At 52.7% G+C, this 25,605-nt stretch overlaps 1 protein-coding gene across 3 annotated transcripts; it reads right to left on the bottom strand.

Annotated features, from left to right (window-relative positions):
- Positions 1 to 4,788: 4,788 nt before the first annotated feature.
- On the bottom strand, positions 4,789 to 17,341 carry TXN2 (thioredoxin 2). 3 transcript variants are annotated; one of them, XM_059681660.1, is made up of 5 exons: positions 17,163 to 17,186; positions 16,164 to 16,426; positions 13,793 to 13,916; positions 5,519 to 5,637; positions 4,789 to 5,071 (listed from the first exon to the last, which is right to left on the bottom strand). In XM_059681660.1, the coding sequence occupies exons 2-4, from the start codon at positions 16,424 to 16,426 to the stop codon at positions 5,524 to 5,526; spliced, it is 501 nt and encodes a 166-aa protein (XP_059537643.1). In that variant the 5' UTR covers positions 17,163 to 17,186; the 3' UTR covers positions 4,789 to 5,071; positions 5,519 to 5,523. The 3 variants fall into 3 exon arrangements, with proteins under 3 accessions (XP_059537643.1, XP_059537644.1, XP_059537642.1); XM_059681661.1 differs by lacking the exon at positions 17,163 to 17,186 and adding an exon at positions 17,207 to 17,341 and having other exon boundaries at positions 4,789 to 5,637; XM_059681659.1 differs by having other exon boundaries at positions 4,789 to 5,637.
- Between the last annotated feature and the right edge of the window lie 8,264 nt (positions 17,342 to 25,605).

Below are 25,605 nucleotides of genomic sequence, written 5' to 3'. Positions count from 1 at the left end.
AGACAGCCACAAAGAGGCCCTCACACACCAGCCGGCTGAGGTCAGGAGGCGAGGTCGCACGTTGGGACTGGAGGGAACATTCCAGCCTTAGGAGTAGAACCTGAGCAAAGTCCTGCCTCCTGCCAGGACTCAGTGGGAGAGGCAGGTAAAAGAGGGAGGCCCAAAGTCCCCACTCTTGGCATGAGAAAGGTTATTTGACTGGCCTTGGAGTAGCATTGTGGCAAAGGGGAGGGATGAGGGAATGGGTCAGGCCACCCCAGGCCCTTTCCCAGGCTGTATCTTGGGCACGTACCACTTCTCTGGGCCTCAGTTTCCTCACGTGCGAAATGAGAACAATTGCCACCTTCAGAGGGTGTTGGGAGGGTTAGATGTGGGTGGAGCGTTGGGCAGTGTGGGGCACCAAGGGATGGATGCTGGACTGCAGACCAGAGAGACACAGCTCCTTGCCTGTGGTCACCCAGTAAGCTGGCCTAGGGTGGGGAACTGGCTCTCCCCCAATTAATAATTAGCATCCGTGTAACAGGGGTGACCTAGCTCACAAGAGGTGCTCCCATCAGCAGCTCTGTGTGGCGGGCTGGCTTGGAGGGAGGCATGGAGAACAGTGGGCCGACCAGACTCAGGGTGAATTCCAGTGGGCATTCTCCGAGGGTGAGGTCACCACCTCTAACTCCCCGGGGCTGCCTGAGTCACAGGCACCGCTGAGCCAGCTCTGGAGCAGGAGGGGGTGGTGCAGGGCCAGGACACAGAGCCACATGTAAGGCCCTCAGCCTGGCACAAGGACGGGCTCCTCCCTGGTGGGTACTGTGGTCCTTATCTCGGGAAGCCTGGTGTTTCCTGTTTAAGACGCAGCTTAGAGTAGGGGGAAGCGTGGGGAGGGAAAAGCAGGGTGATGGACACGTCTTGAGCTCCTACTAGGAGCTTCTACCCGCTTTGCCATGACCTCATTTGGTAATGATTGGTATGAACCTGTTTGTAGATGGTGCAACTAAAGTTCAAACTGGTGGATGTGAGGGCGATCTGGCTGCGACATCTGTCACCCCATTGATCGCCAGGGTTGATTCGGCTGATCTGGCTGGCTAGGCGGGTGTCCCCCTCCTCCCTCACCGATCCATGTGCGTCCCTCCCGAAGCTGCGCGCTCGGTTGAAGAGGACGACCTTCCACCCAGAGGAGAGGACCGGTCTTGGGTCAAGGGTATATGAGTAGCTGTGCTCTCCTGCTAGAACCTCCAAACAAGCTCTCAAGGTCCACTTGTAGGAGAACGTAGGGTAGTCAAGCTTCCAAGACTCCAGACCAGGGGTCCTCAAACTTTTTAAACAGGGGGCCAGTTCACTGTCCCTCAGACCGTTGGAGGGCCGGACTATAGTTAAAAAAAACTATGAACAAATTCCTATGCACACTGCACATATCTTATTTTGAAGTAAAAAAAAGAAATGTTTTCGGCGGGCCGCATGTGGCCCGCGGGCCGTAGTTTGAGAACCCCTGCTCCAGACACATCCAAATGAGGCGCTGCACGTGGCAGTCTGCCTTTCTAGAAAAAAAAAAAGAGTTCAAACTGGTGAAAATCTTGGCCCCAATGGGAAAGCCGTGCAGCTCATGGGTAAAGACTATGGGGTCAAACACGACTGAGTTCTGATCTGAGCTCCAGCACCTGCTAATGCCGACTGACTTCAGCTCCCTGGGCCTCGGTTTCCTCGTCTGTAGAATGGTGATAATAAGTCACTGCCTATTGTGAAATCTCAGTGAGATGCCACACAACACGCGTCTGGCCAGTGCGAGCCTTCATCGTCCCCGTGTCACTGATATCACAATGAGCTTCAGGATGGCGAGGCTACTTGCCCAAGGTCACACCACTGGTGGGTGGCAAAGTCAGGACTTGAACCCAGGTCAGATTCTCCCTGCACACAACTATGGGGTGCCCAGTGGCGACCCCCAGCTTCCAAAAGGCTGTCAGGAGGTGGCTGGAGAGGTGACACTGTTGGAACAACAGTGGCCAGATTTCCGATGGGGCCATGGAAGCCAGCGCTGCGGCCTGGGTCAGGGGCAGGTCTCCAGGCAGGAGCCAGAAACTGCAGAGCTGCCTGGAAGCTTGCTTGCCCCCCAGCGTCCTTGTCAGCCACGGACACGGCCTCAGCATTGTTCTCTGGACCCTCCCAGCCCAGGGCCTGCACATTCGGGATTTCCGGAGGCCTGGCCAGAACTACCTTCACTTTCCGGAGAAACTTTCCCCCGGTGGCCGGTGGCCGAGGTGGGGACTGCTGGGAAGGCCACTGGCGGCAGGTCTGTCAACATCCCCTGGACTGAACGTGTCCGGGCCCCAGAGACGGCCCTCCTCGCTCACCTCTCATTTTCATTTTCGGGCTGGCTGAACTCGGGCTGGCTGAACTCGGGCTGGCTGAACTCGGACTGGCTCCAAGTCCCTTTCACACGCACACCGCACACCGTGACCTGGGCGCGCGCCCCTTTCTGTGCCCTTCGGCGGGAGACTGGGAGGTACCTGAGCTCCCCTCAGCGCTGCCATTGGCCCGGGAGTGGCCCGCAGCCCCTTGCTCTGATGTCTTGAGCATCAGCTTCTCGAGGGCCTGGTCGCTCTCCCGTGTTCCGCGTGTTTAGAAGGAACTCACGGTGGTGGCCACCAGCCACTCATCCAAATGCTTCTGAGAACGGCTAACGCTCTCGGGTGATGAGCACTCCTAGCGGAGGCAGGTCTCAGCCATCCCTGCTGTCCCACTGGGCGGTCTGCTCCTCTGGGAAGGGGGGAGAACTGCCTGGCAGGGTGTGGTGGGGTGACAGCAGGGAGCACCAGTGAGGGAGCCAGCACAGCAAACTCAAGCTCCCGTCCCACCTCCTGCCCCCAGGCCAACTGGACAGACTGGGCATCAGGAGAATAAATACCCAGAAGCCACACGTAGGACGGCAGCGGCTGGGGGGGCCTGTGTGTGACCCCTTCTCCTGGGCTCAGCAGGTGTCTGCGTTTCAGAGCGGAGGAGGCTGGTGCCCGTGCCCCCAGCAGGACCACCAGGCCCTGCAGCTGCACTGCCAACCCCTCTGCCACAGGCCCAGGAGGCGAGGTGGCACCCACAGGGCAGCAGTGGGGCAACGTGCAGAGCCGGCAGCGCCTGGTGAGTTCAGCGCCGTGGAATTAGTCAAAGGGGATCTCCCTGAGGATTGTGCGCTCAGGGCCAGTGACTCAGGCCAGGAGCAGCTTTACGGGCAGCGGTTGCCAACCTGGGAGGTCATGGCCACCAGCTCACCTCGCACCAGCACACCTTTTTAGGAGAGGGAGCTGAGGCCCTGCCAGGCCTCTGCCAGGCCTTCTCCACACCTACCCAGGCAGAGAGGCCAGACCCCCGCGTGGGCTCAAACCTGGCTTCGTCACTTATTTTTTGGCATTGTCACTTTCTAGATGTGACCTTGGGCAAGTGGATTTCTCTGAACCAGTTTCTTCACCTGTGACAGCAATGCTGGCCTCACGAGAGAGGAATTAAATGAGGTAACGTGTGTGGAAATCGCTTGGCAAGGGGCACCTTTTAAGGAGTGGCAGTGGGTGTAGTGGGAAGGGCCCGGGCTTGGGAGTCCGGGTGCCTGGGACCTGGATTCTGGCCCTGCCCCTTACTCTCTGGGTGTCTTTGAAAGCTTGGCATCAGTGCCTCTTCCATAAAACGAGCTGTCACTACCTGCCTCATCGGCCGGTTGTGGGATTAAGATCTCACATACACTACACTTTATAAGCTGATGGGGGGGGGGGGCGGCCTGCCTGGCCTTGAACCCCAGCCCAGGTACCTGTGGGCTTCATGGTCTTGGACAGGTCCTCACGCTCTCAGAGCGGCTCTCACGTGTAAAAGGGAACAAGGGTATTGCTCACCTAGGGCGGCTGCTGGGGGCGAGGTGCTCAGACCATTGCCTGGCACCCAGGAAGTGCTCTCACTCATGACACATGGCTCTTTCTCCACCATCACCAGCTGCTGGTCTGTTTCCCCTCCACAGCCTTTGAGATCCCGGGCCTGTCGTCTTTCTGAGGCCACAGGCCCCACACCCCACTTTTGAGGCAACCCCGCTCTTCTGATCATCACAGCAGCCTTCCCAAGGCAGTCCCTGGGCGGACCCCTCAAAGACCTGAGTAACTCAGGTAGCTCCGATGGGAACAGGCAAGCCACCGAAAGTGTGCACACAGCTGTGGACATAGCACCCAGGACCTAGGGGGAGGGTGCCAGGATACCCTGCTGTCCAGCACCCATGGCTCCTGGATATCTGACACCCATCTGGGCAACCCCGCCAAGGGGCAGCTCAAACCTAGGAAGGAGATGGAGGCAGGCCCCTCAGCTGGCACCCTGGGCTGCCCGGCCCTCCTCTGTGGGCCTCAGGGAGCTGAGAACAGAGCCCAGCCCCAAGGCTGAGGGGTTCCTGCAGTATGGACAGCCGGCAGGCTCCCTCAGGCACCAGGTGTCACATGGGAGTGGCCATGTGCCAGTCAGTAGAGAAGGAGGCCCCAGAGGACCAAGGGGACCAGTTGTAACAGCCCAGGCTTCAGAAGCAAACATGTGCCTAGGTAGAAACCTTGGATCTGTGGCCCGTGAGCCTCAGTGTCCTCATCTGTATAATGGGGCCAATGAACACCCTCTTGCCTTGTGTGTAAAGGTGCCCCTAGAACAGTGGCCATCCCTGGCAAGTGTTAGTAGGGAGAGGGCTGATCAAGGGCAAGTGGGTGGTGGGGAGTCAGAGACAGGAGGAGAGCAGCCCGGCCTGGGAAGGGGTCTCAAATGCTCCCAGAGACACAGATGGAAGCCGGCGACAGTGCAAACCTCCATTTTATTGGTCTCATTTGTTCATAGCAGAGCCTCCTGCTCAGAGAACCAAAGGGCCTGCTAATGGTGAGGGAGGGTGGAGTCTGAGTCTGCGGGACTCCCTGAGCCCAATGTGTTCACTGCCCTGGTGCCTGGGAGGAAAGAAGGGAGGTGGTCCGGGGGTGGTGTGGTGGGGGTGGTGGCTACAGAGTCATTTAGTGTGGGGCCCAGGGTCTGTTCTTCACAGCAGGAGGTAGAAGGATCACATAAAGTTCTTTATTACAGACCTACAAAAAATGAGAGAATTATATATTACTCTCACTTGTTTGGGTTTCTTTTTACAAAACAACAGCAGGAAAGAAAAATGCAGGAGGCAGATGAGCCAGGCACTGGGGTTAGGATCAGAAGGGCCCGGGGAGATGAGGACCAGCTGTTACTGGGCCCAGGCTCTCCAAGCACCTTGGGAGAGCTGACAGCCCTAGAGGGAGCAGACACTGAGAGTGGGAGACCGCTGTCCCCAGGTCAGCAGCAGCACCGCTCCCCTGGCGGCCACCCTGGCAGGCAGCCGGCTGGAAGCCCTGGAGGATCCGTGCGTGGAGGCCTGGTCTCCAAACATGGGCCCTCAGGGGCCAGACAGAAGGGAGGCGGCGGGAAGGGCCCGCACAGGACTGAGTTCTATCAGGGTCCTCCCAGGACCACGGGGCCCCAGTGGACAAGAGTATCAGGGTTCTTCCCTGCTTGTCAGGCAATCAGCTTCTTCATGAAAGCCTCCAGCTGATCCTCATCCTTGATGCCCACGAACTTGTCCACCACGTCCCCATTCTTGATGGCCAGCACGGTGGGCACAGCCGACACCTAGACGGAGGGGGCAAGGGAGGCCGAGTCATTCCGAGGTGACGTGAACTCTTCAGTCGCCATCCCCAGGCCTCTGTGAGGAAGGCTGGTGGCTCATGCAGGGCAGGGACTGCCCCAGCCCTGGGCGGGCCCCTTCCCTTGGTGCAGGGGGACTGCAGGGCTGGAGGTCCCCCCCCCCCCCCCCCCAGAGAAACGTTTCCATTGTGGGCTCCCAGAAGTACCCTTCCTCCCCCAACCGCATGACTGACTCACTGGCCCAGTGGTTTGGCTGGAATGACAGGAGATTAAAATAACCCATGCAGCTGCAGGCCCGGCTGGGGCGGGGCAGAGCTGAGGGGCTAAGAGAACGCTCCCGGGGGGCAGCCTGGGATAGGGGAGACCAGGAGATGGGGTCTGAACCTGGCTTTGCGGCTCCCTGGCTGGGGGCCCCGGCCAGGTCACACTCCTCTGGAGCTCAGCTCCTCTTCCATCAAACAGGGGAGGTAGCATCTAGTTGTCGGTGTGGGTTAGGGACTAAAGGTTCACATACAGAGCTGAGTGGTTGGGAGCTTGGGCTCCGAAGCTGGCTGAGCCCATCGCGGGCCACTCTGGGCAAGCCACTTTGTCACTCTTACGTATCAGTGTTATCATCGGCAAACCGGAGACACTAACAGGACTCCTATTAGAGGCTGTGGGGGCTGAGTGAAATAATGCAGATCCTCAGCACAGTGCCCTGCACCTGGCAGGGCCGCCAGCAGTGTTAGAACCTGGCACGGTGCCTGGTACACAGTGGGCACTGAGCATATGGTGGCTGCCTAGGGAAGGGCAGGACAGTCTAACCCAGGGCCCCATGAGAGCCACTTCAGCTCAACGCCATGATGGTTAAAAGGGTCCAGAAAGTCACCAAGTGGAACTGGACAGTGTGGGAAGAGGGCTCAGCAATATATGGTCTGGCGTTTCTTTATTATGGGGGCTGGCGGCAGCATTCTTGGCCTATGAGGCGTCCTCTCAAGCTCCCTCAGGGGACCTGCATAGATGACATGGTATGTAGATAAGGCCCATGATGCTCTGTAACACGATTTGCTGACGGTAATGAGCATTTTCTGTTCCCTGGGCTCCCTGCCTGCCACTGGTGGCCATTTGGAAAAAAATATATAAACACAACAAGATAAACACTGACTTATCTTCCACAAAGTTAACTACAGCAGTGATTTAGACAAACACACCAGGTCTTCACTTATCCCGGGTGCTGTCCTGCCCATGAGTCATCCTCGGGAGCCAGTCTTAGCATTTACAATGTTCAGCTGTAGGTATGTCAGTTACAAAGAACCGCAGGCCACACAGACTTCATGGGGCAGGCCTGGCACCCTCTCCTAATGGCCTTTGGGGACAAACGTAGCAGGTAAGATGACAGGGTCCCTGTCTTGGTTAGTGTCTTCAGGGCCCTTTAAGGACCAGCCTGGGGCTGATGTGGGTGGCATGTGTGGGCAGACGACATGTCACTAGTTCCTGTCCTTGTCACTCTTGACTCTGGCCTGGGTGATGGCATGAAGTGCAAGGGTCCAGCACGTGGCGCGCCCTTCTCCAGACACGGGCAGGGCCCAGAAAAGCATGCTCCAGGATGCACCAGGGGCCACCGAGGCACATGGTTTGATGGTAAGATCACAGGGCTGGTGCTTTGTTCTTTTGCACCCTCTAGTGGTCTGTGAAGGGAGCGGCCTCGAATCTGGCAACTTTTCAAGCACTAACTTTCACTTGGCACTTGCTGGATCCCACCCTGTCCTCTCTTTCTTTAATTATCAGTGTTTTTTGTTTGTCTGAGCTACCTGGCTGGCCAGGGCTTTGTCCTCTGTTTCTTAATAGAAACAAAAGCTGTACGTCATTGCATGTGAAGTGACTGAATTGTTTCTACGTGTCCTCTAAGCAGGACTGAAGCGGTCTTGTTTTCCTCAAGAACTTCAGATAAGTCCTGTCATGATGGCACGTGTAGCCACACATGTGCTCGCACATACAGATCGCACAGCCGCTGGGTGTACAGCATACACGCCATGACTGTATTTTCATGACAACCAAGGTCTGTCATTACTGATCAAGGGCGTCCTTTGAAGTTTAAACTTATACACATACACATAAACTTATACTTATACACAGAGCCACGGGCATGCCAGAGCCTGGATTTTCCCAACACTGCAGGGGTACCGGGGCTGTGACTGGGCTCCCCTCACCCCCAAGGAGGAGGACATGGCTTTGCTGATCCCGAGTTTGGCTCACAAATCAGGAGGGGGCTGGTGCTTATAAACACGGCCTCAGGGAAGTGCACATAGGTCCTGGGCACATTCTCCGGGAGCTCATGTCCCTGAAAGCCGTCTCACCCCAGTTTCTTCCAATTGTTAAGGATCTCCAAGGGACAGGCACAGTACTAGGCTTTGCAAGGGACTGGCGACCTCCTCCTAGCTAACTGCGGAACGAATGCAAAGGGAGAGATGACTGTCACCCTGGCTGCCACATATTGGGCGCTTTTTAAGTGCCACTAACCACTTGTGTGTGTGATCTCATAAATTCTTGCCTCAAGTTGGGGTCATTTTCAAGACGAGAAGACTGAGGCACACAGATTGAGCGACAAGGGGCGGAGCTGGGATTTGACTTGGCTGTCCGTGAAGCAGTGATCAAATTACCCGGTACCTCGGCCCAAGAACGAGGAATTGGGAGGTAAATACCAAGTTGCCGCAGGGCTAGGAAGCACGAGCAGAGAAGCGTTAAAAGGATGCCAGGCTCCAAACGAGAAAGGCCAAGTGCTTTGTAAAAGCTTTTAGATACAGGAAGATTCTTGGGGAAAATACTATTGAAAAAAATCAAATCCAACTCCATGACCTTCTGGGAAAGGCAACACTGTGGAGACAGTGAAAAGGTCAGTGGTTGCCAGGGGTTCCCGGGGAGGAGGGAGAAAAGGGGAGCACAGAGGATTAGGGTTCTGAAACTGTTCTGTATGATGGTGTAACTGTGGACACACGTCATTACAATTTTTTCCAAACCACCAGGAGGGAACCCTCTCGTTGACAGGTGAGAAGGGCCTTTGTAAGAGTATCATGGCCCACGGCCAGCCCAGGGCTTTAACTTTTTTCCTAAAATATATTTTTATTGATTTCAGAGAGGAAGGGAGAGGGAGAGGAGACAGAAACATCAATGTGAGAGAGAATCATTGATCGGCTGCCTCCTGCACGCCCCCCCCTTCCCCGCCCCCCGGGAATTGAACTATGGCCTCCTGGTGGATTGGGTAAATTTTTAATAGGTCGATCGCAACCACTGAGCCACATCAGCCGGGAACTTTGCTCCTCGATACTTGGTCCCAGACTCCCACTGGCATCACCGGGAAGCTTGTTAGAAATGCAGAATCTTGGGCCCTACCTGGACCTACTGATCAGTCTGCTTTTCAACATCCAGGTCACACTCATGTTTGAGAAGCACTGATTTAGAAGACGTTCAAAACAGGGGATATGGTAGGGACTGAAGTATATAGTACTTTCCAGCTATGGACTGTCTATGAAGTTACATGGAACATGAAAATGAAAACAAACAAACAAACAAAAAAAACTAACAAAAAACCCAAACGAGGGACCCTAAAAGTTGGCAGTGGCTGTGTCTGGAAGGTAAGATTACAGGTGACTTTCCCCCTTAGCGTTACTTGGCTGTTGTCCTAATGCTTTTTGAAGGGCACTCTGTAAGATTAGGAGATAAAAGGGTGAAACTCCAAGCATGAGAAGTAGGATGTGAGCCTGGCTGGTGTGGCTCAGTGGATCAGCGTCAACCCAAGAACCAAGAGGTCAGGGCACATGCCCAGGTTGGGGCTCGATCCCCAGTAGGGGGCGTGCAGGAGACAGCCCATCCATGATGTTTCTTTCATTAATGTTTCTCTCTCTCTATCCCTCACCCTTCTCCTCTCTCTAAAATCAACAAAAACATAAAAAATAAAAATAAAAAAAATAGTGGGATGTGAGGGGAGGGGCATTTGTGTGAGGAAAGAGACCCATGAGGGTGTGCTGGGCATGGGGGCTGTCAGGAGGGCTGGGGAAGAGGTGCCTAATTCCATGCATATAATTTTAAGCAGTTTCTCCAACACGTTACCCAACATCTGGAAAAGCACTCAGGCCTTGGAGGAAGCTATCCCAGGAGGTACTTCGGATTTCTTAGCTGCCACGGCTTCCACAGGCTCCCTTCCAAAAGGACAGGTGTGAAGGAAGGAAGGAAGGGCTGGGGGAGGGTCAGGAAGCATTCCTGTTGGAGCTTCCTAGCCTGCAGTGACATCTGCCCAGGGCTTGGCAAAACAAGGAGGTTGGGCTCAGCTGACTGGGCCCAGCAGCCCTGGGGTCTGCGTGACTTGCACATACTATCTGGACAGTGAGAGGAGGAGAGAGATCTTATCTCATAAGAGTCGTGTGTCTCCCCCCCCCCCCCCAAACACACTTTCTAGGCTTAACACAGGACCTTGGTGCCCAGCCCTACATCACCAGGTCCCCTGGAATGCAGGTGGGGTGGCCTGGGGGCTCTCACCACCAGTGTGACCACCACTGGCAAGGACTGGGTTACTCTTCATCTGCACTGTTACCACAGTTCCTGGCACATGGTTGTGTCTGCTGAGGTTCCACTGGCTGAGCTTGAAGCTGTGGTGTCGGGCAGTGCCAGAGGGAGCGTAAGACTTTAAGTCTGCCCATTGCCCTGGGGATGCCCAGGAGCTCCAGCCCTAAGCTCACACCAGAAGGCCACACCCTCACTCTCCCAGCTGCTGTGGGCCTCTGGGGACGGAGGGCAAGGAGGGAAAGCAAGGAGGGAAAGCTAGGGGCATCTGAATGGCCAGGCAAATGCTCCTCTGACTGAGTGATCAGTGGGAGAGCTTTTGAAAAATACAGCAACTCACCCCCCCACCCAAGCTCTTGTAAGCGGCTGCCCCAGTGCCATGGGTGTTCTAGAATAGTAAAAAGCTAGGGAAATTCTGGGACAAGCGGAATAGGGAAATTAAGGCAGATAGTTAAACAGCACTTATAGCCACCTCGTAAATCCTATTTTCCCTAAACCAAGGACACTTAAGAGTAAATGGTTTTGCCCGACCAGCGCAGCTCGGTGGGTGAGCATCGATCTATGAGCCAGGAGGTTTCAGTTTGATTCCTGGTCAGGGCACATGCCCGGGTCGCAGGCTTGATCCTCAGTGTGGGGTGTGCAGGAAGCAGCTGATCAATGATTCTCTCTCATCATTGATGTTTCTCTCTCTCCCCCTCTCTCTGAAATCAATAAAAATATATTAAAAAAAAAAAAGTAAAAGGTTTGCACTTCTTCCCAACCAGAGAGTAAATAGCTTAAATCACCCTACACAGGGATACAAATAACAGAAATCCAATTAAGTGCCATTTGCCAACCACACCCAAGGACAGACAAATTAAGAGAAAAAAATCTAATTTTCGTAATCAGCATAAAGCTCGCGAATATTTTACTGACCTGACCCTAAGACCTCCCCTAAACATCCAGACTTTAAAGCCCCTGAAAATGAAGGTCCCCCCCCCCCTCAGGCACATGTCCCCTGACCTCTAGGGACCCCATGAGCCTGGCAGTCGGGAGAGCAATGGTCCTCTTTCCATGTCCTTAATGTGCTTTTGCTGTGGTCAGTAAACTCCTGCTTACTTTTCTACACTTTGTCTCTTGATGGAAATCTTTCCCTGGAGAAGAGGAGAACTGAGGCTCCTCTCCCCCAGGTAACAGACGGTCTACCTGGGTACCACCCCCCACCTGCAGCAGTTAGTCACGGATTTGCCTGCCCAGCATCCAAAGCCTGATTCTCCCTCAGGTGATCCCTCAGTCCCAGCTCAACGGGCTCCACCCTCCACCTGCACTTCCTGCCCCAGGACAGGCTGGAGCAGCGGTTCTCAACCTTCCTAATGCCGCGACCCTTTAATACAGTTCTTCATGTTGTGGTGACCCCCAATTTCACTGTTACACATTGAACATAATTAAAGCATAGTGATTAATCACAAAAACAATATGTAATTATATATGTGTTTTCCGATGGTCTTAGGCGGCCCCTGTGAAAGGGTCGTTCGACCCCCAAAGGGGTCGCGACCCACAGGTTGAGAACCGCTGGGCTGGAGGATGGGTGACCTGGTCTAGGAAGAGTTGATCCTGAACTTCCAAACTCTGAGGAGGCCCCCTCTTTCAGTCACTTGTTATCTGAAGGAGGGCGGGGAGGGGATTCATTCCAGCCAGATCCAGGTATTTCCAGAGAAACAGAAACCTGGATATTCATGTGAAATCTTCTGCGTTTTAAATACCAACATCTGGTTTGGGATTTTAAGCAAGCTCTGCTGCAGGCACACAGGCCCTGCTATTCTGGGAGCAAACCTGTGAGACCCTGACCTCAGGGCCTTTGCATTTGATTCTGCTCTGCCCAGACTGCCCTTCAATAGCTGCCTCCAGGTCTTAGATGTGGACTTCTCCCTGAGACCTTCCCTAGCCCACCCTTTTGAAAAGGAGACCCTCCCAGCTCCAGGCTCAGCACTCTCACCCCCTCTCCCTGACTTACTTTTCTCAATAGTATTTATTATCCACAATAAGGATCAGGGAACTACTGCCCACAGGCAAACCTAGATGGCTTCCTGTTTTGTTTTTTTAAAAAAATATATATTTTATTGATTTTTTTACAGAGAGGAAGGGAGAGGGATAGAGAGTTAGAAACATTGATGAGAAACATCGATCAGCTGCCTCCTGCACACCTCCCGCTGGGGATGTGCCCGCAACCAAGGTACATGTCCTTGACCGGAATTGAACCTGGGACCCTTCAGTCCGCAGGCCGACGCTCTATCCCAGGGGTCCTCAAACTACGGCCCGCGGGCCACATGAAAATACAAATATTGTATTTGTTCCCGTTTTGTTCTTTTACTTCAAAATAAGATATGTGCAGTGTGCATAGGAATTTGTTCAGTTTTTTTTTAAACTATAGTCCGGCCCTCCAACGGTCTGAGGGACAGTGAACTGGCCCCCTGTTTAAAAGTTTAAGGACCCCTGCTCTATCCACTAAGCCAAACCGGTCAGGGCCGGCTTCCTGTTTTTGTAAATAAAGTTTTATTTGCACACAACCATGCCTATTTGTTTATATACTGTCTATAGCCCCTTCAGTGCTAAAATGACAGTTGAGTTATTTGCAATAGAGACCAATGCCCTAGGAATCTTCAAATATGTGCCCCCTGGTCCCTTAGAGAGAGTTGGCTAACCCTAACCTAAAATACCAGAACATAGGCTCCACGAAGGCAGGGTTTTGTCATTGTGTTCACTGCCATTTGGACAGCACCAAGTAACAGCACCTGGCACTTAAGGGACTCTAAATCAGGCTACTTCATGTCCTTGTGTATGCCCTGCCCTCGGCCCTTCCTTCTTCACCAGGCATCCTTCATGGCTCTGCTCAGAGTCCCTCTAATATGATGCCTTCCTTGTCCCCCGGCTTGGGGCACCCCCGCCCCCTGAGACAATCAGTCCCTTCTTTTGTGCATGTCTTTTCTCATCCTACATGGAAATGACCTGTCTGCTTGTTCTGTCCCCGACACTAAGGGCTGCTTGGGGACAGGGAGCTCATCTGTGCCAGAGCCCGAATGCCTGGCACACTGCAGGGCTCTCAAACGACTGCTGACTGGACCTGTGGATGAATGAATCCGGGTTCAAAGGACGGCATCAACGTCCCGGAATGCAGACGGCCGCCTGGTCGCGCGTTCTACTTTTTACAGGTGGCAAAGAGAGACACGCGGCTGAGAGGTTCAATGGAGTCACCACTGCAAAGTGCTCTGAGTCACTGAGAGCTCCAGGAAAATCGGGACACCTCCCTGACTGGTCTCCAAGACATCCATCTCCTGCACCAGCCATCCCGTGGCCCCAAGCATCCCCCAAACCAGTGGTCGGCAAACTGCGGCTCGAGAGCCACATGCGGCTCTTTGGCCCCTTGAGTGTGGCTCTTTCACAAAATACCATGTGCAGGTGCGCATGTACAGTGCGATAGAAACTTCGTGGCCTATGCACAGAAGTTGGTATTCTGTGGAAGAGCCACACTCAAGGGGCCAAAGAGCCGCATGAGGCTCGCGAGCCGCAGTTTGCCGACCACTGCCCCAAACCAACCGCCCTGTGGCAATCCCTTGCCCATCCATACCTCATACTCTATGGCGAGGTCTGTGTGGTCGTCAATATCCACCTTGGCCATCACCACCTTTCCATGCTGCTTGGCCACCACCTTCTCTAACCTTGGCCCCAGGATCTTGCAGGGGCCACACCACCTGGGAAGGGGAGAAAGGAAGCACCCCGTCACAAAAGCACTCAACTGACCCACGGGCTCCCCAAAACATGCCCTTGACCCACATCTTTCCGAGGGACCTTTTGCCCTTATGACTTCTGTTTATAGTGTTTGAATATTAACCTGTAATGCTGCTATGCCAAATGGCAACGCCAAGAGACTCTGTAACGGGGCCTCATCCTGAGACTCTTATAAAGGTTATTTCACTTACTGCGACAGAGCTAAAAGAAATGTGTTGTCATGTAGGAAAACACAGGACTTGAGGTTAAAAGGTTTGGGTTCAAAGAGAGGCTCCCACCAACCAGCTGATCGTTCTGGGGCCCAGTTTCCTCATGTGAAAAGGGCTGTGATGAGAAGTCAGCGAAGGCAGCACGGGCGAACATGCTGTGTAAGCTGTGGGGTGACTTCGAAGACCTCACTGACTCAGAACTAAAAGGAGGAGAAACCGATGGCTGGGCGGGGTCTACAGCAGTCAGCCACTGGGCCAGGACCCGCTCAGCTTTCCCTACCCAGAGCCCTCCGCCCCGCAAAGGGTAAGAAAACAGAAATGGAGGCCCGGGCGAGTTAAGAAACTGGCAAGGTCACAGCTGGTGAGCAGCACAGCGGAGACTGCAACCCAAGGTTGTGCTCCAAGTGTCTTCCTTTAGCCCCTGGCTCCTCTGTGCTCCCCAGGCCCCGTGTCAGCGGCTATCGCTGAGCTGAACACGGCGTTTCTGGGTGGTGAGCTTTCAAGAACAGGTTGTCATCCCCAGGAATGTGGCACTAAGGACAGTGCCTGGCACTGAATGAACAAACTCACACCCTGCTTCCTTGTTGGACAAGAAAGTGAAGTATTGGGGGGAAGCACAGGGCTTGTTTGGGAAAGTCAAGGCAAGGTCCCCCCAGAGGCGCCCGACCTTTCAGAGAATCCTTACAGACATTCCAACCAAGTCCCGCGCTTCTCCACAAGGTATCACCCCACTTATCATTCATTTCACATTGATTTTTAGAGAGTGGAAGGGAAAGAGGGAGGGAGAGATCTGTTGCTCCCGCATGTGCCCCAGCTGGTGCCGGGGGTCAAACCTGCAACCCAGGTATGTAACTTTGTTTGGGAATCGAACCCGAGGCCCTTCGGTGCGAGGCCCACACTCTAACCACAGAGGCAGACCAGCCAGGCTGTCATTCACTTTGGAAGCCCTCTCTGGAGCACTCACTATACCAGGAGGGCAGAACAGCTCTGCCTTCCATGAATCCCTGGCTGTTGACTCCTATTTCGTTTTCAGCCTTTAAAAGCCTTTCCACGCAGAGATTTCAACACCTCAGAACCCAGCCTGCAAGACCTTGTCTCCTGTGACACGCGAAGAAAGGGAAGCACAAGGGCATCAAATGGTCTTCCCGGGGCGGCATGGTGAGTCAGAGAGAACAGGAAAAAAGCAAAGGATCTGTCAGAGATCTGTGCAGAAAGCCTCCCAACCTGTAACTCAGGCTACACTGGCTCCTTCTAGAGCAGTGGTTCCCGACCTTGGCTGCACATTAGAATCACCTGGGAATCTTTTTATTTTTTTAATTTTTATTTTTAAAATATATTTTATTGATTTTTTACAGAGAGGAAGGGAGAGGGATAGAGAGTTAGAAACATCGATCAGCTGCCTCCTGCACACCCCCCACTGGGGATGTGCCTGCAACCAAGTACATGCCCTTGACCGGAATCGAACCTGGGACCTTTCAGTCCACAGGCCGACGCTCTATCCACTGAGCCAAACCGGTTAGGGCGGGAATCTTTTTAAAGTCCTGATTTCTGGGCCTCATCTTCTGGAAATTCTGTTTCTTTGTCACTCATGTTGTGGCCTCACCCCATAACAAAGAAACAGAATTTCCGGAGGATGAGGCCCAGAAATCAGGATTTTACAAAGATTCCCAGGTGATTCTAATGTGCCGCCAAGGCTGAGAACCACTGCTCTAGTTATAGTTTCCCTGCTTTGGTCCCAGCTGAACATGACGCTGAGCCATTTGGGCAGTGAATACAGAACACAGGTGGTTCCCAGCACTAATCACAGTGAGCGTTCAAGGCTGTTTCCTGGTCTGTCTCCTACCAGACGACCCTCAATCGCTGAGAGCACGGATTGGGTCCTCCCAGTATTGGTAGCGAGTCTCTGTATGAGAAGCATCAAACGTGGCACTGAGACGTAGCTGGCACTCAAAATTATCTGAACAAGCGACACCCGGTCGTCTCCTGGGCCCCAGGACTCACTGTGCATGGAAATCCACCACCACGGGTGTCTCGCTGTTGACAACTCGGTCTTGAAAGTCAGGTCCATCCTGGATGTTGAAGGTTGTTGTGCAGACCCTGGTGGTGTGTAATGGCCGGGCGTGGCTGGATGTTACTGTCAGCTCACCAGGACTGTGCTCTGGGGCCTGCAGCGCCCTGGAGATGAGGGGTGCCCACCGACCTTGAGGGGGTTTCCTGGAGATGCCGGAGGCCAGGAACCTCCTCAGGAGAAGTCGCTGAGCCATCTGCGAGGGGGAGAGGCAGGAAGAGCTGTGACAGAGAACCGGAGCAAGGTATGTGGGAGGACCGGGGGCTCAGGATTCAGGGCTGGGAGCAAAATGCCAGGAATTACATAAGCTTTCCGGAGTGGAGGGGAGTGAAGAATGAGAATCAAAGGGAAGAAGGCATTGCAAACCAGGACAGGAAAACTGGGTTGACAACCAAAAAGAAATCAGGGTATCGGTGTTATTACAACAGAAGAATGGGCGGGGGGAAAAACACAATATTTACCGCTAAGGGCCACGTGCTTTATATACATGATTGTCCTCCCAGACCAACTTCTGAGAAAGTTTCTACATATAGTATTGCCGGTATTACAGACAGGGAAGCGGAGGCTCCGTTTGGCACGCCCAGTGTAACCCAACTATTCTTACATAAGAGTCAACATGGGAGCCCTAGGCCGTCTGCAAAGTCCTTACGCTATCAATCCCTTTTAATAAGTGTTTTAGTGGGAAGTTAAGGGAAAGGAGGAGTGGGGGAGTATAAAAAAAACAGGAAAGAGGAACCACAATTCACGGAGGAACCAAAAGGTACAGAAACAGGAGTGTGGGGGGTAACTAAAAGAGAAGGGACGCATGTGTTGACGGAATTGGGGAAATCCGACCCCACCAGGGACCCCGGCTCTCCCGAGGGCAAGCCCTCCCGCCCGGGGCCTCCGCCCACTCGGCCGCCGGACCCCGCGGGAGCGCGCCCGCAGCGTGCCTCGGCCGTGACACCACCTCCAGCCGCCCACATGGGCTCCCTACCTCCCTGCAGCGCGAGATACACAGCCCGGCCCTCCCGCCTGTCAAGGGCACTTCTGCCGTCACTTCCTTAGAGGCGGGCCTTTAGCGCCACTTCCGGGGACGGGCAACCTGGGGCACGTCTCAGCACAACTGGAGGGTGCGGCTCGGATTTCGGCCAATGGGGATGGCGGGAAAAGTGACAGCTAAAGGGGCGGAGCCTCATGTAGGGACCGGAAAAAAGGCGCTCTGGAGATTGGGGAAGAGGCCGGAAAAGGAAGGGCGGGCCCTAGGGGAGGGACCGGAAAGGCGGTGGCTCTCGGGGGCGGGACCGGAAGAGGCGGGCGGGCCCAAGAGGAGGGTCCGGAAGAGGCGGTGCAAGGAGGCGGGAACGCGAGGGAGGTACTGTTGGGAGAGGAGGGAGGGAGGTGTGACTCTGGAGTTTGCAAACTCAGTCTGCTTTAAGCTCAGCCCCCACTGCCCATCCTTCTGCCTCATTCCTTGTCTTCCCCAGACTCCTAAGGTGCTGAGAGGGTCTTTCCGTCCATTTTTACAAATGAGGGAGCTCAGCTCCTGCAAGCTGCAGTGTCCGTTAAGAGGCATAAGACTGGGCGTCAGGAGGCCGCTTGTGCACTTTTCTGTACCACGCAGCTGAGTGAGTTCGTGTTCCCCGCGGGCTTTAGTTTCCCAATATGTGGCATGGAGGGCTGGGCTTCTCGGGCATCAGACGGTGTGGGTTCTTGGAGGGCCTGCCTTTGAGGCCCCAGGCAAAGGCCCTTCACGCTGCGGGGAGTTCAGAGCTTGTCATCCCAGATGTGCTCCTGGGGGATGTGGGTTGTTTTGAGATGAGGGCAGTTTTAGCCTCAGGCTCAAGAGAAACATCTGCGTCTCCCTTGAACTATCTAGAAGAGATTGAATTAGGGGCCTTGCCCATAATAAAGAGATTATCAGCGATAATTTGTTGTTGTTAATCCTCACCTGAGGATATTTTCCCATTGATTTTTAACGAGTGGAAGTGAGTGGGAGAGATAGAAACATCGATGTGAGAGAGAGACACACTGATCAGTTGCCTCCCGCACTTGCCCTGCAACTAAGGTACATGCCCTCGGCTGCAATCGAACCCAGGACCACACTCTAGGGCAGCGATCATCTTTTCCAGTTCATCTACATCGGTGATGTAGGTGTTTAATCAGCCAACCACTGCTGGTCCGTGAGGTCTGAAAGGTTGGCTCCCGCTGCTCTACATGACACAGCAAACTTCTATTTACTAAACGGCTGTTGTTATCATTTTGCAATGATCCTTTGGCGCCCGCAAGGCACCTTTCCCCATCCCTAGCTCAGAATGTCTCTGTACCCGGTTCTCTTTCTATCTCTGAACCTCCCCTGCACGCGGGGTCTCTGACTGCTGTATGCGGGGCTCTCATACGTATGTATGAAAAGAAACCTGGTTATTTTATCTTGCCAATCTGCCTTGTGTCTATCTGACTATTAGATCAGCTACGAGAACCTGGAGGGCAGAGGAACGTCAGTCCCTCCCTGTCTGACAGTAGGGGTCTAGGCATCTGTGTGTCCCAGGCTGGGGTCACAACCACCTCTTGGCTCCTCTGCACCCGGTACAAGCACTCATGGCCCCTTATGGTTCTGTGAATACATCAGTGTGTTCTCCTCCTCACCCCTGCTTCATTTGAAATGTGTTTTCCCCTCTCTCCACTTGCTTGAACACCTAGACTACTCACCCCCTCTTCTTTGAGCAGCATTAATTACTTCCTTCTCTTGAGGGCTTTGTTCATAACTCTCACAGAACACATTGCAGTGTCTGTCTCTTCACTAGACCGTATGCTTCCTAAAAAGTAGGGATTTGTAGCTTTCATCTGACTCCATATGCCCAGCACCAACCTGATACAGTGCCTCACTCACAGGGGATGTTAGTAGATGCTCCTTGAGCTGCCTACCTTTGGATATCTAAGGGAGTGGAGTGCAGTCAGAGAGGTTCCATGACTTGTCCAAGGTCATGAAGCAGATCCGTCTCACACCTCCATTCAGCCTACAGTCCAGCCAGTGGGAATCGCAGTTGCAGAGTTCTTGTAAATATCTCTCCCCTCCCTGTGAGATGGGGTATGTGGCGGAACAGCTGCAATCAGTAAAAGCTACAGGCGCTGTGAGGAGGGAGGAAGAGCACCCTCACACCGAATTTGTGGCTTAAAACCAGCAAAGACCAGCTTGGTCCAACACAGCAACTAATTTCACCTGGTGGTAAACCCTAGCCTCATTATATGCTCATTACATGCTAAATGACACACCACACCATCATGCTTGGAAAGAGAAAGCCCATATAAGGGCACGGAATGGCTGACTGAGCTCCCCAGAGAAATCTCCACCCTGTTCCCCAGAAGATCTTGAATATTCCTGTCCCTTATTGAATTCCCTACACCCAGGATTAAATGCATCTCAATAAAGGCAGCAAATTCCGCTAAAGGGGCTGCTCTATTGGTGGAGCAGCCCATTCTCGGCCTCACTGCTTCACTGATAAAACCACTTTCACTTTAAACGATGCTGGCATTTGAATTCTTCCCCGCAGGAAGCCGAGAACCCACTATGGGTCACGGATCCTCTGGTCCCCAGACCTCAGAACGCCTGCATCATCTGTACTTGGTATTGCTGGTCCCTCTAACCGGGAGGCTTTTCCCTCTACTCTCCCTCCACCCGAGAAAAGGCTTCCAGATACCAGATTAAGCATCGTCTCTGGAGACCCTTCCCTGAGCCTCCACAGCCCCTGTGCGCCTGCCAGTCAACACACTTGGAACGCTGTTCTTACTGTTTCTTCACCCCTCACTCCTCACTAGACTGTCGGCTTGTGTCTCTCCATTGCTTACCTCAGGGCTTGGTGCATCAGAGTAGGTATTCTGATGATCTGTTCTGTGAGCAGACAGCAGGGATCCTCATCAAATCTTCCCACCACAAAATACCCTTTCCCCCACCACGTACATAGCCCCATTTTGCCTTCCAAAGTCATTGCCATGCTTCCCACCCCCCCCCAATTCATTTTGATCACAAAATTATTTTTCCTCTGTCCAACTGGCAGATTCACTCCCTCACTCCCCAGGTGGGCGGGGCCACAGCCACAGCTGCCCAGGGGCCTTCTGGGATGAGGGGAGGGAATATTTGGGGTAGGTGCACATCCCCTGCCCACCAGCAGCCATGTCAGCCAGATTCTACTTAATAAAGCCCCTTGTTCATCGCAGGCAGAAGACTGGGTGAGGGCCTGGCAGCATGGCCTTCTCCACCTTATCTGACTCTTGCTTAGCCTCTGCCCCACCTAGGACTGGAGCCAACAGTGATGATCCACAGGGGGACCCCCAGCCCCCCTGGCTCTCCTGAGGTCAGCATCCCTGGGTACAGCTGTTCCTGCTGATGCCCGATGCCATCTGGCCGGGCACTTCCACCCTGTCCATTTTCATTTCTGTTTTTCTGTGTCTCCAGCACTTTCTCTTCCAGAACCACCTGTTAACCCTATTCAGCATTTCCACAGCATTTTCTGGAAGGCCAATGCCCTTGCTTGATTCACACTCCAATTCCAAAGGAAAACCAGTCCTATGTATTATTTTAAATTATATATATATATATATATATATATATATATATATATATATATATATATATATATATATGTTTTTATTGATTTTTAGAGAGAAGGGGGAGGGATAGAATCATCAACCTGGGCCAGGAATTGAACATGTGAGCTCTTGGTTCATAAATTAGGGCTCAACAACTCAGCCACTCTGGCTGGGCCTATTTGTTCTTACTCCATAGTCACTCTACCTCTGTTAGCCTCAGACTTGTCATCTGAGAAATGGGAACAAAGATACCTTCTTCTCAGGGCTGTGAGGTTGCAGGAAGATTGGGGTATGGGGCCTGGTGCACTGTCAGGGCCTGATGAATGATGAATGAGGGAGCCTGCGAGGCACACAGAGAAGGCGGCACTCACGCTAGGCCACAAAGGGGCTCCTCAGCTGTAGGGCAGCTTGTCTGCCAAGTCAAAGGCAGGTTCAGGGTGCAGGGGTGAGGGGAAGGGGAGGCAGCCAGGACTGGCAGCCTGAGCTCCGGGTAAAGCTTCTACTGCTACCTGTCTGGTATTTATTGCGGTGTTTTTCAGACTGTGATATGTGCGTCACCAGTGGGTTTATGAAATCAATTCAGTGGGTTGTGATGAGCTTCAAAAAGATGAACAGAATTGGGGGACTCTTTCCCCCTCCCCACGTGGGAGTCTGTGCTTGTTTCTCAATAAATTTCCATCTTTTGCTAAAAAATAATAAATAAATAAAAAGATGAACAGAATTGAAAATAGAGTATGCTGCATGTTACAAGTATTATTTTGTTCAAGTTATTTCTATATGTCTGTATGTCCTAGGTTGTGATATAGAATGTATTCCTTATTTTTTAAAAAAGAAGACTCTCTGAGTAAGCCAAGTTAACTTTTTTAAAAAAATATTTTTACTGATTAATATAGAGAGGAAGGAAGTGGGAGGGATAGAAATACCAATGATGAGAGAGAATCATTGATCAGCTGCCTCCTGCATGCCCCCCACTGGGGATCAAGCCTGCAACCCAGGCATGTGCCCCTGATGGGAATCAAACCTGGGACCCTTCAGTCCACAGGCCAACACCCTATCCACTGAGCCAAACCAGATAGATTCTAGAATGTATTTCTTACTGTGGATCGTGGTCAAAGGGTTTGAAAGCTACTGATAGATTGAAAAGTTACCAAACAACTGACACTGTTCTAAGCACCCACATGCACTAACTCATTTAACCCTATAGCCCTATGAGGTTGGGACTGTTACAGCCCCCAACTTACATATGGGGAAACCGAGGCACATAGAGGTTAAGTAACTTGTCAAGGGTCACCCAGATAGTAGGAGCTGGAAGCTTAAAGGTGCTATACTTCCCCTAGCAAAGGTCTGATCTAACGCTAGACTGCTGCCGTCCCCCCACTTAGCCTCAGGGACCAGCCAGCCATGCCATCAGAGCAACGTGGGCTCAAACATTGCAGCCAGCGGCAGGCCGTCAGCAGTGGTTGTGAGCAGAGGCGCCCACACGGTGGCAGTGTAGTTCTTTCAGCCTGCTCCACAGCGGCCCAGGCAAGCTGGGCACATCCTGGGGGCATGGGCTCCCCCAGGTCAGCAGGGCTGAGCACAGGGCATAAGGTGCTTCTCCCTGACCACGTGTCGGAGAATTTCATGGCTGGAGAGAGACACCTTAAAAACAAACAAACAAAAAACACAGAGAGCGGTGCTGGGCCGCACAGTCTAAGCCAGCCGTGGGCAAACTATGGTCCGCGGGCCGGATCCGGCCCGTTTGAAATGAATAAAACTATTGAAAAAAAAGACCGTACCCTTTTATGTACTGATGTTTACTTTGAATTTATATTAGTTCACACAAACACTCCATCCATGCTTTTGTTCCGGCCCTCCGGTCCAGTTTAAGAACCCATTGTGGCCCTCGAGTCAAAAAGTTTGCCCACCCCTGACTCTAAGCTGATAGGGAGTTCCTCTCCAAGGGGTGTTGGTCCTAAAGTATCTTTGTTTTTAGTTTCCGTCTTGATGGTAATTCTTTGTTAAACACTGTTGCAGAACAATTGGAACTATGGCCTATGTGTTGCAATGTGGTTTCATAGTCTGTTGTGATTCACATTCTGCCCTGTTGCCAGCAATTACCCAGTGCCCGCCTCATCCCTTTCTGAACATAAAGACTTGGCACTGGAACGGTAACATCACCTCCCCTTCATAGACTGGTGACGGCTTTGTCCTGCAAGGGTAGATGTGGAGTGTCATGGCTGTGATGTAGGTGGGCGTGTGCGGCCACCCACACCTGCCCACCTCACTGCCAGACCAGTGCCCTCAGTGGGCACACGCAGGCTCATTCCACATCCTGCCCCCGGTTGCAGGGAGGCTCCTCACGTGGTCCTGGTTCCGCTGGGCAGGGTAAAGTCTGCAGCTGTGAGAGGCTGGGGCAGGGAGGCCCGGAGGACCCTTCCTCTTTCACCCCTCACCCTTTGGCTCGCTCCGCCTCCCATCCTGGAACAGGAGGCAGCTGTGGGATAGCAAAATGATGAGCCCTGGGCCCAGAATTGAAACTACTTCTTCCACGGGCCTTGGCCCCTCACCCACTGAGTGCCCTCGGGCAAGGCAGTCACCCTCTGGCACTGCTGCCCATCTGTGAGGCTCTGATAGTGCTAACTCTACAGAAAGGGTGGGAACTTTCATAACAATGAAATAATGGACAGCACATCTGGGGTCTTTACCACATGCCTCACAGCTGTTCTAGCGCTTTTCCTGTTTCTCCTCACAGTAAGCAAGATGCTATTAGTCACATTTTACCAATGAGAGAAACTGAGGTCCGGGAAAGATAAATAACAGCCTAGACCAGTGGTTGGCAAACTGCGGCTCGCGAGCCACATGTGGCTCTCTGGCCCCTTGAGTGTGGCTCTTCCACAAAATACCACGTGCGGGCGCACACGTACAGTGCGATTGAAACTTCGTGGCGCATGCGCAGAAGTCGGTATTTTGTGGAAGAGCCACACTCAAGGGGCCAAAGAGCCGCATGTGGCTCGCGAGCCACAGTTTGCCGACCACTGGCCTAGACCATGAATCAAACAAATGGGAGGGCTGGGACTCAAACCCAGGCAGCCTGGCCCCAGCAGGTGTATCCTTAACAACTCAGCTCTACCGAGTCTTTACTATGACCTGTAAATGAGTTAACATGTAAAAAGCCTTTGAAAAGGTACTTTTAGTGCAAACACTAGGTCTTATGATAGGCTTTGCTGGAAGTGCAAATCGCACACTTGTGCAGGGAAGGCAGGGCTCGGGTGTGTTGGCGTTAGATCCGTGGAACCCACGTGGACCTGGATTTGAGTTCTGGCTCTGCCACTTGCATGCTCTGTGATGTAACCCAGCTAAGGCTCAGCCTCCTCTGTGAAATGGGGCTGGCAGTATGTACCTCTGACACTGCTTACAGATATGCAAATCCCGTCTTAGAGAAGTCATGTGACTTACCAGGGGCACTCAGCTAGGTAGCATCCTGACCTGCAAGGATGTGGTGGTGAGGCGGGATAGTAAGAAGGTAGGAAAATTCCCGGGCAAGTGGAATGGGGAAACTGAGACGAGATAATTTAAGCAAGGCCAAGCAATTTAAACAACTTACAAACAGCTAGTGAATTGCAAGACCTTATCTTCCCTAACCAAGGACACTTGAGAACAAATGGTTTATATCTCTCCTCCCTAGCCAGAGAATAAATAGCTTAAATCACCCTAGTCAGAGAGAGAGGGCCGGGGGGAGAACAGAGACTTTTTTTTTTTTACTTTCCAGTGAACTAACAGCAGCCCCGCCTTGGCTCACTTCTCTCACTGTGACTTTTACTTCCCAGTGAGCCAAAGCAGCCCCACCTTGGCTCACTTCTTTCCTATAACGTTTACGGTGCCAAAGCAACTTTCTGGCTCTCTCCTGTTGCTGCTTCTACAGTCCTTCCTTCGTTTCAGTCCCCAGCTTTAATGAATGGACTGTCAAAATCACCTGGACTTGTGCTGTGAAATCTTTCCATTGATGATGCTCTAACCAAGTGAGCTACCAGCCAAGGCCAAAGATTTTAAAGCAGATATTATAAATATGCTCAAAGACATAAAGGAAAATATGCTCATGATGAGTAAATAGATAGGTAATTTCACTAGAGAGAATAGAAACTATTTAAATGAAAACTCTCCCCCCCCCCCCCACTTCCTCTCTCACTCTGATATGTTAGTCTGATATAATCAGCATTTGGGTCAACTCCATGTCAGTTGGACACTGTGATGACTCATTGTAGATGCTCTGGGTTCCATATATCCCTCCCAAAATTTTAGTGGACAATTGATTTAGCTAAATTCGAACTTTAAGCTCTGTCTCCTTTGTGGTGAGCAGCCACTGAGCCTTAGTTCATTTTTCTTAGCTGAGCTGTTTGTAGTCTACCCCACACATGGGTAGTTCGGGGTCAGCCAGAGATTTGTACAAATTATGCAGAATTTGGGGCTCCTGTGTTTCTCTTTTTGAGGGTTTTACCTACTCACTCCCACCTCTGTGGGATTCCTCCACTCCTTTCTCTGGTTCTTCAAGCCCAGCAAGATTGTGGGTTTGTCATGGGATTTGAGCTGCCCCATGTGTGCTATCTCAGACCTGTCCTCAGGGGAAGGCTTTAAAAAGTGAAAAGCTCACCGAATGCCATGTCCTTCTTCAGTGTGTCAGCTCCTCTAGTTGCTGCCCGCTCTGGTGGATCTCGGTGTCTTCAGGTAACGTTTCAAATACACATCTTATTCAGAGTTGTTATTGGTGAGAGGTTTTGGTCTGGGGTAGTCATGGTCAGGAGTGGAAGAGCTTAGCCGTGCTGCCATGGT

This window comes from Myotis daubentonii, chromosome 2 (genome assembly GCF_963259705.1).
Source record: "Myotis daubentonii chromosome 2, mMyoDau2.1, whole genome shotgun sequence".
Lineage (NCBI taxonomy): Eukaryota > Metazoa > Chordata > Mammalia > Chiroptera > Vespertilionidae > Myotis > Myotis daubentonii.
Note: the sequence above shows the minus strand (reverse complement) of the source record. Positions and strands in the feature narration are given on the sequence as shown.